A 15,545-nucleotide genomic window follows, 5' to 3' on the forward strand; every position below is an offset into this window, starting at 1 on the left:
CACGAACAAGAGTTTCTTCCCTAATCAACGAAAGTTGGTATCCACAAATAAAAGAACTTTCACTGTATATAATTTCGTTGCTTGTAAAATCACGTTAGGGTTTTGATATTTGAATTCATCGATATAATACATGTTAAATTTTATATTATGTTACATGTTTTGTCCTTGACAAAAATCTATACCTCACGAAAATATTTAACCTGCAGTATATAACACTTAACTGGATATGGGTTGGAGGACTAGAAACAAAAATATTTCCCTTTACTGATAGATAAATGGGTAATAGATTTTCGTATTCCGATCAAACGTTGATAATTCTTCTTGTACATTTAATTCGAGAAATAGAAACTCTTTATGTTTTATTCATTAGCTTTCAATATACGATTAATCGGATAATAGATGATTTACTTGCAGAATGTCACTTGTCACTTTTCCTTGATGTCTTTGACAGAATTTTACAGTATGATTTTATAATACATTTTACAATGTCAGACATATGAAAATATGCAAATCAAAATAGAGATTATATGTTTTGACTTGTATTCATTTAGAAGTTTTGTAATTAACATATCTCAAAATACTTCATCAAACATTAAATGCTTTTAAATTATATTTGAATCATATGTTATTAAAACTGCTACACTAAAATACGTTCTACTCCATGTTGTAGCATGAATTAACATTAAAGCAATGGCACATGAGAAAGTATTTAATTCTTCAAAAGGCCTCACCATTACTGTCTTTGAGCGATCTTTGTGAGTTGGAGGTCCCTAACTCAGATAGTGTAGGAGTCGGAAACGTACCAGCGTCATCTAATGAATCATAACTCTAGATCAGTATTCTACAAGTAATATATCTGGTCATAAACGTTGATGAGTCTTAACTACTTCTGTGAACTAGGTAAGTTCTACTCTGTATAGAAAGATAGATGGATTCTTTTAGAAATCTTCTTTGACACATCTGCTAAAAAAGGTTGACGTAATTATTCATGTTAATCTTTAGATAATAACAAGAATTTCATGATAAATTTGTGTTCAACATTTTCTTGCTATTTTACATATTTGCGGCTAAGAAATCTGAAAAGCCTTACGATTGTAGACCTACTTGTATGATTGTAATAATTTGTAATCATTCACAAATAACTGTTGAAAACTTAACAAGTTTGTATTGGTTTAAAGTAAAAGAAACAACTATTTTTCAAAAGTCGTTAAGATCAGGCTATTGCCAAAGAGTTAAAAGGTGTTCAGTTATTTCTCAACTACAGTTCATGTAAGCTGGGGCCATAATCATAATAACTAGTATTTTTTAAATGTTAACATATAATAAAACTTCATTTTAAAAAAGAATAATAGTACAAAAATGAACCTTATATTGATTACATTATTAGGTTTAAATTAGATTACTGTGCATCAACAATCAATGTCAAATGAGAAAATTGAAATAACATTACATGTCGTTGTCAAAGAAATTTCCTGAAGTAAGCTAATCAATTTAATCTCATAATTCGAGAAGACCTTTCATCAGGGATCGAGTTGATCTAAAGAAACAGTTGGAAGAGATCAAGTGTAATTTGTAACTATTACTGATGACAACATTTATCTGTTTTAGAGGTTTACAAATTGAGTTTGAATGGCAGAATTTCGTTTTTTGTTAGATTAACGAAAATGTATTTTTTCAAAAGCTTGCACTTTAATGAACAAGAATGTGAGATTTTGATTTAAAATAAAAAATGATAACTATATTAGTGATCAATTGTATAGTTTGTGTCATAATAATGTCAGAGAGATCATCGTGTCATTACATAACAGAAGTTTATAAGCTAATACCATGCAACATATTAATTTATGAACATGGTATAAACGTGATGACTTTTCATTCAGAATTGTAAACTTTCCTTTCATCTGTGGCAACATCCCTTCGGCTCCTGCGTATGAAGTGTTCATATCACAACTCATACGTTATGCCAGAGCTTGCCGAAACTACGCAGACTTTTTGTATCGCGCTAGAACTCTAACAAATAGGCTTCTGGAACAGGGTTATGTTGCTACAAGATTGAAGTCATCACTACAAAAGTTTTATGGTCGTCATCATGAACTCGTGGATCGTTATGATGTATCCATCAGCACCATGAAAACTGATTTATTCAACGGGTCATAGTTCACATTTCCTCGTTTGTCTACCCCGGACTTGACTTTTTATGAGCAACTCGGCAGGTGTTTCTAGAAAAGCAGAGGACGCTTACCCTACCGGTGCACCTGGTCCATGCTCCCAGTTTTTAGTGGAGTCCGAGTTGCTCATTTACTTTTGTTACTTTGTATGTGTGATTTTAGTTACTTTATGTTCTTTGTTGTCTATGTCTGTTTTCCATGTCTGGTCTTTGTCCTTGGATTACATTCTTTTGATTATCGTTATAACCTTGATTACTCTTGTAGCCATTAAATATTTGATTATACCACTCACTCTAATTTCTAGGAAAATCAAACAAGAATTGCTAGATATATAAAACTGTTTAAAAGGTAAACAAAGTGACTTCTTAAACATATGGTTAAATGACTACTATTTTGACTACCTTTGCGTATTACTAATTTATAATAACGTGAACATATTTGAATATTTTAAATTAAGCATTTTGACCAATGATATTTAAACACATTTTATCATCAATTTAACAAAACTTTTACAAATGTTGAGAAATCTAATTCAGTTAATAATACAGTCACTTGGCAACCGTTGTTGCTAGAAACTCTTAAGAGACTGTTCATATATAAGCTAAAGAGATTCTATGATATGATTGGCACAAAGTAAATTTGATCCCACCAATGTTAAGCTCCACACATTGCACACATTGCAAGAAATAACAAGAATTTTTCTGGGTCAAATATGGAAGACTCAGTATATACGTTCAAAGTTCCCGAACAAATTAACTAAATTGTATACATTTCTAAGAGAATTTCCCTTGATTTTAAAGTTTCTAGTGCTTTCTAAGCAATTCTTTTCGATCTTCACATTTCATTAAATTACAATTCAACATACAGTTTTGAGAAAACATAACTTTGTGATCTCGAATGGATGGAAATGTTTTGGAAACACAATTTATCACGTGTAACCCACTGTCATGGACACCCTCTTAAATGTAGATCTTATATATATCTCATTCATTGTTGAATATGACTGGACTCCATTGATTGCCAAAAAACTCTAAATTATAATAGTTCGATAGAACTAATTAATTAGGAGTTTGCAATGCTTCGCTGTTCTGATTGGTCATAAAATCTGGTTACTTTCTTCTGAAAGAAAACCAGTTACCTTTATGTAGGAGAAACTGATTCTGCATGTAATGGTAATGATATCAAAGATATCAGTTTTTTTTTCCATTTATTTCTCCTCAATTGAACCTTCGGTATTTCAATTATTCTTTGCATAACGAAAAAAATTGCGTGGTAAACCTGGGTATGTTGCTTGATTTTGAGTGGGCATCAGAAAATGAGACGTAAATGTGTTGTCTTAAAGGATAAAAACTGAAAACGTTGGGCTTCAAATGGGCATTCACTTTGGACTTTGACTATTCAAGACAATTGGTTAACAAACAGATCGATAAACTATAAGTATTTTAATACGTCACGTGTAGTCAAATAGAACGGCTTAGGCACTCTACTTCTGTTGAAATAGTAAAATAATACAAAACTTGAAAACCTAGCATGAATTAAAAATACTGAAACTTGTACATGGACAAAATGATGGTTTAATCTAGCCTAAAACAATTATAAAACGTTCGACAGGTATTGAAAGGTTTAAAGGAAATTCGGCTTTCCTAGTAACAAAACTTTTAAAATTCGAAGCAAACGAAATATGTTTGATATAAACTTCTAATACGATAACTAAATACTCATGTTCATTGTTTTTGTACTATCGAGAGTAATTTGCAATTACAAAAACACATTATGCATGAATTGTACCATTGGGTAATGCTCTGAAGTTCTGCTGCATGAATCCCATCAAAATCATTTCGTAAGTTTTACTTAATTAAAACTCAAGATCTCTCTGGATAGAAAAAAGACAAATTTGCCGTGGTCATTTGCAAGTTTTTCAATGGATGATAGTCATGACCTTTAATGCAGTTACAGGAAGTTATTAAATGGTGGTGAGAATGCTATCGCTGAGATTTGAAGATACCAATCTTTAAACCCCTAAAGTTTGTTATCATTCCAATTAGGAGTTGGGAATCAATCACTAATCTCGTCAGTTAATTTGAAAAGAAAACTGAATCAAATTAAATCAAATAATTTGATGAGGTAGATCTATGAGAAGTAAATTCCTTCTAAGAAAGGCATAGGGCAATTTCCTTGAAAGATTGATATTCGGTTGATCTCTTTTACGACCGCTAATAAACGCCATCCACTAATGACGTGATTCTAAGATGACTGCCAGCTATGATTAAACGCAAAAGGAACCTGTTGTTTGTTGGTACTAACTCTCTACTAATTTCATTAGACGTTAGCCTGTGTTTTCATTGTAAATTGGCACCGGCTTCATTCCCACGACTGAATATATTAATCCATTGTCCTCAAATATTGCATATGCTTCTTGTTGTTTGAGTAAAAAAAAGATGAAAACATGCTGCATTTGGTAATCGTGCTCATTTCCTACTCTTACAATTTGGTTGTGATTTATCATGAAAGTATGATCGGTCGTTAAACTTTAATCTGTCATACTGTTCAGACGAAAACAAGTAAAAGTGTTTTTTTCTTCATCACATGGTATTATCACATGTTTTATACCGCACATTCCAGGATTTTAATGCTGCTTTTTTCTCTAAATTGATTAATCTAGCAGTGATTAATATTTTTAAGCACATAGGCTTTGCTTTGCAGTTCAATTAGGTTACTTTGTATTTCCTGTTTTATTTTATATATTCTTATACATTATCTGCAAACAGCAGTTTATAACCATAAACTGCTGCTTAAAATGTTACTTCTTTTTAAGTTAAAAAGTATACTTTCAAATAAAAAGTTTTGTTGAAAAAAAGTGTTATCGGAATTGCTCCTGAGGGACATAACTTTTTTAAAAAATGAAGCTGATAACTATTTATCATGTATCAATACCGGTATCTTCGTGTCAAAACGTCAGTTAAGTGTTAAAATTCACTTTGACTGTAAAAATAAAAGTAGATGTGTCATATGCTGTTTTTTTTTAATCAGCACTCTATACTGATGCATGACTTTAAAATGAAAAGTTTCTGATCTAATTATTTTGAGCATATTTACTATGCACAAAGCGGTACAGAAATTTACACCTTTTGATTAAAGGTACATTATCAGATATATTTCAGCATGTGTGTTTAGTTTTTCAGTTTTATTTCCCTATGGAGCTAAAATTGTTCCTTATCATGATGGTTCAGTGAATACACTTCTGGTTTTTATGTATACCATACCTTATCAGGTAAAATATTGTTTAATTTTTAATGTGTAAAATTTGATAAGTAATCAAAAACCCTCTGAAGTCTTTTAATGCTACAGTGTAACTTTTCCTCGAGGAAAAATAATCACTCATATAAAAATGGCAAAAAAGGTATTAAAACCCGTATGCGTGTTATGGGTACAAAGTTTTTAGATAGTGAATATTTATCAAATACAATAGGTTAAACTGTTTTATGCAGTCTAAACCCATTAATGATATCTAATATGTTGATGTCTAATGAAATTGACGTAAATGAAATGCAATCCTACATTCAGATTGATCTTTATTAGATATATACATTTTCTGTCATACTCTGACCGTATTAAGGTAGATCGTACCTAATATTTTTAGTATATAGATTTTCATCATATTTCTCAAAGTCGAAAATGAACAAACTTACTGAGAAATTTTAAAATGATTCGGGGATAATTAAGCCTTAAACTAGGAGAATTTTTACAACACTTTATTTAGATTATGTAGGGACTTTTCACTTTTTGCAAACTATTAAGAAAATGGTAGAAAATATCTTTAAAATTCGTTAAAGATAACCTTTCTGACATTCTTTCATATTTTAGGAAGAAAATTTTACCACATGCCAAAACTTCATTTTAAATAACTTGAAGACATTTATTATTTATACAACATTACAAACACTATTTACTCATTAAAAAGACATATTTCTGATTTTGTAAGAAGACAGAAAAAAGTTCCGTGATATAGATATGATCGATGTATTTAAAGCAGATCTTTTTTTTCTAATCCTGTTATTTTTCCTCTTTACATTTTTATCGCGTTGTCCCAAAACGTAATTTTTAAAAAACATTTTAGTCATGCAAGCCTAAAAGATACTACAAAACTGCAAACAGGACAAATAGATTACAATTTACTATATTTACCGAGAGATAACAGGAAGTAGAACTTCAATGCAATGTAATGAAGTTTAAATCCGTGTAGTCCCAAATTCATTAGTGAAAATCTATCCTATATCCACGTACTTTGGTTGAACAAACGAAGTCGGTAATAATGCACAATATATATAACTTAATGTTGTTCTTTTGATAAACAACCATATCATGATAGATCTTTATACATAATATATGGGTATATGCATTTAATTTATACCAGCAAAACAGTACTAAAGCATCAAAATTGAAGTTCAATTTAGAGACATCTGAATCCCGGAACATTGCCAATGTGTGAAAAGGGAAATGGAGACAGTGAGAGAGTGAAACTATATACACAATGTCGACAACATAATACAATAAAGTTGGAAAAACATGCTGGAGATAAGACAACAAGACAGCACAAAAAATAAATGAAAAAGCCCATTCAAATAACAAAAAACAAAAAGGGAGTGCAATCAGGTGCTCCGGAAGCGTAAATATATCGTACTCTGCCAGCGCATATTGCAAATTTGACGGGTTGTTAATTCAATAAAACGTGAAATTTAAAGTGAGGGTACCTTGTATAACTATCATAAAACACATTATGCTAGTATGTAAAAATCATGACCATATCTTAATTTAGATACCACCACATACGACAAAGTCATGTCCTTCCCAATGTTAATATTATATATAACAATATTATTCACTGATCCAACTACATAACCATTATACCTTCAAGTCGAACAAGAATAGACAGACAACAAGTTCAAAGACATTCTACACTATATAGGTTTCGTTGTGCTGAATGAATAACATGTAATTAGGCTTGAAACCCCTCCCCCATCCGAGTAGAGATAAGAGAGACTCTATTCAATCAAATTCAAATTTTATTTCGGTCCTTCAAGCGTTTGAATTAACACCTTTTGTTGCACAGAATGTAAATCTGCCTTTTGCAATTTCGAAATTGACGTAATGTCGAAGAGATATGAATTAAAAACATTATATAGATTTATTGAAATGTTCCCTGTGTACAAAAATCGATGATTCATACTGTGAAATAAATTCGGTAACTTTACTCTTTGACTTTCTGCCACCAATACGTCACAACACCACTGTCATTCTGTCGATTATAAAATTCAAAATTTATATTCAAAATAGCAATAAATCATGGAGATAATCTATACAATAAATAGGATAATTAATTAGTGATCGTAAATAATCAAAATAGAATAACAGTTGAAGATTAAACTCGTGCCCGGAAAAAGTTCCACACGCTCGTGAAATCTAGGTGTTCTTTGGCACTCGTGAATATATTTTGGTTATTCACTGCTTTCAATTAATTATCCTATAAGTTTACACCCATCACAAAGTTCTAAGAAAGGTCACAATTAGGGTTGTTATTTTTTATATTAACTCTCTTATTTCTGGTAGTCTTACACCTGGCGATAGAGTCGAAATGAGATGAAAATAACTGGTTTAATTTAATTATATTTTCTACCTTTTTCTATTCATTAAATCATTTAAGTTATATATTAAGGACTTAAAAAATTCAAATTTCTCTTTCGGACAACGTAAGCTATTTGTATCAACTAATTTAGTACTGTGACGTCATTTACCTCAATTGGCCATTACAAACTTAATAGCGTTTGTAAGTCTCGTCATGTGACGAGAATGGGTCCTTGTCTACCATTCAAATGCTTAGAGATTTGTCAATTACGGAGCGTTGGATTCAGCATATAAAAGCAAAATATTTTCGTGTAAAAATACCAATAAAAATGACAAATATCTATACCCACATAATAATAGCTTTAAGAAAAGCGTAAAATAGAAGCTTTTGATTGTAATACAGCGTTTCGAGATCCCGGAAGTAAACAATAAAATGCAGACCGGTCTTCGGATATCAATACGTTCTACATCTGAAATTCCGGTCAGAAAAAATGAAACTAGAACGAGACTTACAGACCCTATAAGGATTTGCTGAAGGAACCAATCTTAATTTTGACTGGAAGTGATTAGAAACTAAATCAAAAGGATTAAAAGAAGCCTATCACTATGCAATTTCGTTTTGATATATTGTAAAAAGTAAACTTTCCAATATATTTTCATTGCATAATGGATAAGGATTTTCTTCTAAAAATGAATGAAAAATTGAAACATATATCATTAATTAAGTCCAGAAGCTAAAAGGAAGACAGTAATCTGGTAACTGGATTCGAACCTCAATAACCATTTAATATTTTACCATAAAAAGTCTTTGACAAACCAGTGGTTAACCATGTTTTCAACATATCAAAGTACAAACAAACAACCTGGCATTTTCTATTTTACAAAAAAGTGTTATGTGCACTGTTCTTTGTAAAGACGTTATGAAAGCGATGCTCTCAACATAACCTTGAACCATGGCTTTCTCAAGAGGAAATTGAAAGCGTTTCCAAACAGGAACCATTTCAGTAGCTGACTTAACAATTTTCTATTCGCATACAGTCATTCTTAATAAAGCATTTGTTGCAATAAAAATACCGGTTTAATATTAACACTCAATAACTTAAATTTGATCCAAATCAAATTAGAACTTAAATTACATTTTTATTGACTTAACTAAATGTTTATCAATTTTGATTAGATTGAGATTTCTTGTCACGTAATAATCGACGTCAGAGACATCAAGCTTATTTTTACACTAGAAAAATCGTATGAAACTGAACAAACAACCCTGTTTTCTTGCTTAGAGTGCTTGGAGACGAAGACTCTCCGGTACAGAGGGGACAGATATAAATGGAAAAATCGACTGATCGATTTATTGTAAGTTCATAATTTCTACTAATTGATAACCTCAAATACCGCATGTGTACAAGAGGACAAAACATGATATAAACATACACACAGCCATAGTACACAGAACAGTCTATTTTTCGGTCTATGAAGAAATAACCTCAATCACGTGTGCAACACTTTCAAATAGACTGAAAACAGTGACTACCTTATAAATTTTATTTTAATATCAAAATATCAAAGCAAGTTGATGACGTCGCAATCACAATACAAAATTTGAAAGACTAAATGTTTATCCAATCAGAAAGCGTGTTGATTCTGAAATTAAATCAATAATACATATACGTTAATATTTACATGATACTAGCAATTTATGATTAAAAAAGCACGCACTCTTTTATAATTGAACGTTACAGTTTGACAATCCACCATGATTTTAATGATAATATTGTACAGATAGTATCTAGTTATTAATATCTTGGTCTCCTTTTAATATAATTTCTTGATTACAATGAGATGGCTAAAGCGGGATCTAGGTCTGCAAGCCGTGAATCTTAGTTTACTAATTGTAAAAAGTAAAGCACATGGTGGTTAACGAACAAGTAGTTTTACGAAACGTTTTGATACTATTGCTTGGTCAGTAATAAACTATGGAGTGTCAGTCTGGGTCATTCGTATCTTTTCATGTATAAACGCCGTATAGAACAGGGCTATCAGATTTTACCTGGTTGTTTGCAAGTATACGCCAAATGATACTATGAATTGTGATATGGGCTGGAGACCACCTATTTTACATCAAATGGCATGTGTCTTAATTCAGACATTGGGCCAGATACAGTGTTATGTACAATGATAGAATCAATTATAAAATTTTCAAATGGTCATGCTATTACTGCTATTAATAATGATAATAAAAAATGGTGTTTTAGAGTAAAGTAAAACTCAGAAAAATGTAATTCTGTAACCCACCAAATTTAATCATAATAGGGTCCTTCGAGTAGTAATGAATCTGGAATTAAATAGATCTTAAATTTTAAACCGACTGAATATCAAAATAAAAAAAATATATAAAATTCATCTACAAGATTGATTGTAAATATCCTTCATTCTGAATCACAATTTAAACGTACTAGCTCAGAGTCCTCTGATTCCAAATAAGTGAAACGAAGTTTAAATGTTTAAACAGAAAAAAGCTCCAAAAGACTTGTTTTCGAATTGATTTTGGAAATATGTGAATATGAATTATAAAAGTGCAAAATTGTTTGCACTCGGCAAATCTTGTTACGGGCTAATAAATTGACTTAGCATAGCCCGAAATACTACCAAAAGAGAATGTAAGAACCGGCGAGTTCATTTGTTATATATTAATTTATTCTACAGAAAAATCGTTAGGCGAGTCAGGTAATTTTTTCATCGCTGGCAAATTTAATTTCTAGATATCAACTTTTAGTACCCACCCGTACTGATTACTTGACAATATTTATGATATAAAGTAGGTCAATGATGCCTTAATTTAAACTAATTCTATTATATAAATTCTATTTTTCTGAAAGACATGTATCATCGGTCCCTTATGCATAATCCGATCGTTTTTTTTTTAAACTTGGTTTAGAATTGCAGTGAAACTTATTTGGAACAAGAATTCATGGTAAAAAATTAAAAAAATAAAACAAGAGCAATTTTTGTGAAAGAAAAATACACACTTGGTAGAAAATTAGGATAAAAAATAAAAATATATACATTTATATCAAAGAAGTGCGCTACATAGGAGTGTTTTGTTTTGTTTGTTTGTTTGTTTTTGTTTTTTTTGTTTTTAATAGCTGGAATAAACTTGCAGAGTTAACTAAGATAAAGGAAATTGTGACTTTCTGTCTGCTGTTGTTTAGAAGCTAAGTTAAGTCACAATATCTTGTGTAACCTTTCTATTATCACACTGGTAAAGTATTCCAATTTACACGAATATAAAACATTCTATAGATGCATTTCTGATTCTTCACTGCGTATTAGCACATAAGTAATATGATTATATTTTTATGCAAATACAGTATTTCCTAATGGCGCAAATTCCAGCTTGCTTATTCTAAAAATTATCGCAAGTCCTAGAGCAAATATATACCCAATTTGTGTTATTATACCGTAAATGCATGTATTTTTAGTTGTTTTTTGCGATTTGTAAGCACGCTTTTTGTAAGGAGATACTATTGTTATTTCTTACCTATTTTGTGACATTTAAACGTGTGTATTTACGCGGGTGGTATTTTGGTCATAATATTGGTCAAACATTTCGCATGGGTGTAATAATTTTGATATCTCAACCTTTGAAACAGTTTAAATATGGAAACTTTAGCTCGGTAGTTATTTTCCGTGATATAAAGTGACCAAGAATGTCGCTATAATTGACTTCACGCGAATTTCCACGTTACCATATACCTTAAATTATTTATTCATATCTTGAGAATTAAATTATAGTTATATACGATTTATCATTTCCGTGGAAGATGCTTGAATGTTTTATGGACGCAATGACGTGAACTCAAATGTTATTATCATATTTAGAATGACGATGCTATGTTCATTTTATATAAGGTTTAAGCATGTCCTTGAAATAAAAAAAAAAACTTAAATCTGTCTTCAGACTTTAGTTCCGAAAACGTTTTATGTGATTGAAGCAGAAAACACCCTTTTTAAGGGTTTTGATTGAAACAGAAGTTGACAGCCTTCGCAGATATTTTAAGCATTTCAAAGCGATTTGGTCAAGTTTTCGAAATTGTTTTGAAAAAAAAAAAACGTTTTAAAATTCACCTTGGACCTAAATCTTTGAACTTCAAGGTAACTGACCTTAATATTGGACATTTGTACTAAGTAGTGTGCTTAATAGCCTTTAATTTTCTATTATATTTGCGCAAACGTAAGTGTACTCACTAAAAGCTTTTAATTTTCTATTATATTAGCGCAAATAATTTGTGTTATAATACCGTTTATCATGCCAACACGACATATGTTTTTATGGATTAGTGAAACATTCAATAATTTAAAATTTACCCATTGAGTATAATTTTATAACAAGAGAATTGCATTATCGATAGATTTTGAAATAATATTGGAAAATGATTTTTTTTTTCTTTTTGGGAATGTTGACCATCTATAAACCTTTTGAGTTGTTATGCTTAGCAAAATACGTAAGCAGATATATGGAATAAATTCCTGTCATGTAAAGGAATTGTCATGGAAAAGTGTGAATTCCAGGTAATCTTGACAAATAATGAGCGTGGCTTGAAATATGTATCTATTCACTAAGTACGGCACAGCCGTATCCGACATCTTCCATGTATGATGTTATTCGACTGTTTTAAACTAGTTGTAGTAGAAATAAACGAAACCCAGTGTCAATGTATTATGTAAAAGGTAAACCGCTTAAGAACTGAAAACACAGTAAAGTTTAATGAGTTACACAAATTAATTTTGCCGTTGTCGCAAATGCTTTTAAATGATATGGACTTCCTTAACACCGCGTTTGAGTCAAAATCGTGGCATTTAATCAAAATTATGCTATGAAGGCTTATTATGTTTGAAATGATGACTCATAATCATTAATGAGAAATGAAGTAACTCAATGTTTTAATACATTGACAGCAAATATCTTGTATATATAATTATGCACATTGTTTGTTTGTTTGTTTGTTTTTGTTTTTGTTTTTGTTTTGGTCATATTACAAGATTTATTCAATCCCCTGATTTTGGATGCCTGAAATTCACATGTCTATATAATGGCCCAAAACATTAGTATTTTGGTTTTTTTTTTTTTTAAAGAAAAATCAAAATTTGACATTAATTTGTCTGGTCGTATAAGGTTATATGGTAGTTCTGACAAATAGGCACATTGTCCGGACAGTACGCGTAAGGTCCGGATATCCGTGTTATAAACATCCCTTTTTTTATTGTAGTTGCTTTCGTACGTATAATTTCCAGATTATCCTAATTGATATTTAGTAACAACTCAATAACTTAATTAGTTGTACCCAATTAGTTGTATTGTTGTGGAAAAGTCTTCACGAAAAACAGAACTTAGAACCTATTGTTAAATCTTAAGCTTTTTTTACGTGACAAGTTCGGTTTTAACCAAACATAAGTTTCCGTGTTTCCATCGTAAGTCATTGTAGTCAATGGAACTGAAATGTCGAAAGTGAAATATTCATGGTTAAATCTACACCGCTTATAGGTACTAAACGCTTGAGAAAAAAAAACCGATTAAATAATACAGAACCCAGAATCAAAGCATCGAATGGACTATCAAAGGCAAATAAAAATACTAACGAAGACTATAAATTGTTAGCGAAGCAAACTCACTCATCTCGTAACACAAGGGAGAAAAATGAAAACTGAAACGAGACATTTACATAACTGAAGTGTAGTCGAAAGCTGTTCTGAATTTTGTACGATTTTTTTTTTTTTTTTTTTTTTTTGGGGGGGGGGGTCTTCGTAGTCAAAGCACTGGAAAGCTTGAAAAGTGTCATTTGTTTATTAAGTCGCTAAAAGAACGTTATTTAAAAAACACTTTCAACTAATGTAGATGACACCATAACAAACAAACAAAAATAAACACAAACATAAAATTCAACAAACAAATGAAGACGCATGTGAAATTAACCCCACTGCTTAACATTCAATGTGAATAGAGCAATGCCCTTCTGTTTCCGTTTTAGGTGAGATACTTAAAGGTATTCTAGAGAACATTAACTGTCATTGCCATGACGATAAGTAGGATGGTGCCACAACAAATTAACACTAAACTTTAAAATTTAAAGAAAATTTTTGTTTTTCAGAAACTAGAAACAATACGGAAGATGCAACTGAACACCACACAGATGGGCTACATTTCTTTTCTTTTATTGTAAGTATAGTTTAACGCTGTTACACACCACACAAGTTATTGGATTATAAAACAAAACAGATTAATTCAAATACTCGTAGTTCAGGTATTAAAAGAAAAATCCTTTCGTCGAAATTTCAATAAAAATTTTGCAGATACAATCATACCAGCAAAAGAAAACGGAACAAAATACAAGCTTGTGAGGTTTTTGGGTTGATTTGTTTTCTGCGTTGCTAGACTTATCGCTATCACTACTGGATTTTTAATTCAACTTAAACAGCTAATGGAAAAGTGTGGGTTTTTTTCAATTCAACAATTAACTCATCAATTTAAAAAAAAACATTTTTAAGTCTAATTCTTATTGTAAATTTAATATTTTACTTTCATTCCGTGCTTACTTTACCACGGCTATTTACCTTTTTTATCGCCAGTACAATTCGATCACTGTCACAACAAAAAGAAGTTGTTTGCGATTAGTCTAGAATCACAGAAAAACTTCCAAATATTACGTCACTATCCCGCTTCATGAGTAAAGTTTTTATTTGTATCTTGAACAAACGTATTTTTGCTGTTGCAGATGTTTGGTCTTGACAGTAACGACAGAATCGGACGAAGCCTCAATTGATGACAGTTTAATCGATGAGGAGGATTTAAGCGAAGCAGATAAGCGTGTTTTCGATAGGCTAGGTAGCCGACTTGTAGGGAAAAGAGCATTTGATCGATTAGCAAGCGGTCTAGTGGGTAAACGTCCTTTTGATCGTTTAGCAAGCGGTTTAGTTGGTAAAAGGACATTCGACAGATTAGCTAGTGGTTTGGTTGGAAAGAGGCCTTTTGATAGACTCGCTAGCGGTTTAGTTGGCAAAAGAACCTTCGATAGACTCGCTAGCGGTTTGGTTGGCAAACGACCTTTTGATAGATTAGCAAGCGGTTTGGTTGGCAAAAGACCTTTCGATAGACTAGCGAGTGGTTTGGTTGGAAAACGTACCTTCGATAGATTAGCCAGCGGTTTGGTTGGCAAACGACCTTTTGACAGATTGGCAAGTGGGCTCGTTGGGAAGAGGACATTCGATAGACTTGCCAGTGGTTTGGTTGGCAAGCGATCAACATAATTTTAACATAAGCCAGGTTGCCGTTTAATGACAGTCATTGAAATTTTCATAGATTTTTAATATTTTAAATCTGTTGGTTTATTTCAAACAAATGCTTCTGTTTTAAATACTTCGCGATGAATTAAATTTAATTTTTAGTTTCTGATGACTTTATCGTAGCGGAAGAATTGTTGAATGTTGTTGATAAAACATACTTGAAAATACGTTAGAATACCAACTATAAGTTCAGCTACAAAATATGATTTAAACAGATCGAGACACAAAAGAATTATGCAATCTGAGTATACGTTTGTTTCAATAAATTAATACTAAGAGATCCTAAACAAGTTTTTATTACATTTGAATGCAATTGCAGTATTTTGAAAACAGTATGTCACCTATTTTGCTAAAAGTATGGTTGTAATTGATTTAAGTGGAATGCAATGGTAACCATGATTATGTTGATACCAA

At 31.2% G+C, this 15,545-nt stretch overlaps 1 protein-coding gene across 4 annotated transcripts in view; it reads left to right on the plus strand.

Annotated features, from left to right (window-relative positions):
* The window catches only part of LOC148624641 (uncharacterized), a 29,368-nt gene extending 14,136 nt beyond the window's left edge, over window positions 1-15,232 (plus strand). Inside the window, exons 1-4 of one of the 4 annotated variants that reach the window (XM_088567425.1) lie at window positions 8,990-9,146; window positions 10,937-11,009; window positions 13,940-14,007; window positions 14,564-15,232. In XM_088567425.1, the coding sequence (XP_088423551.1) occupies window positions 13,961-14,007; window positions 14,564-15,095 (579 nt within the window). In that variant the 5' untranslated portion in view covers window positions 8,990-9,146; window positions 10,937-11,009; window positions 13,940-13,960 and the 3' untranslated portion in view covers window positions 15,096-15,232. Of the gene's footprint in view, window positions 1-761; window positions 901-8,978; window positions 9,147-10,936; window positions 11,010-13,939; window positions 14,008-14,563 lie in introns of those variants that run through there. The other 3 variants (XM_088567424.1, XM_088567423.1, XM_088567426.1) reach the window with 3 other exon arrangements.
* The last annotated feature ends 313 nt before the right edge of the window (window positions 15,233-15,545 follow it).

The sequence above is a fragment of the Perna viridis genome, chromosome 2 (genome assembly GCF_037379345.1).
Source record: "Perna viridis isolate PV_CMFRI_1.1 ecotype Kerala chromosome 2, ASM3737934v1, whole genome shotgun sequence".
NCBI classification, from domain to species: Eukaryota; Metazoa; Mollusca; class Bivalvia; order Mytilida; family Mytilidae; genus Perna; species Perna viridis.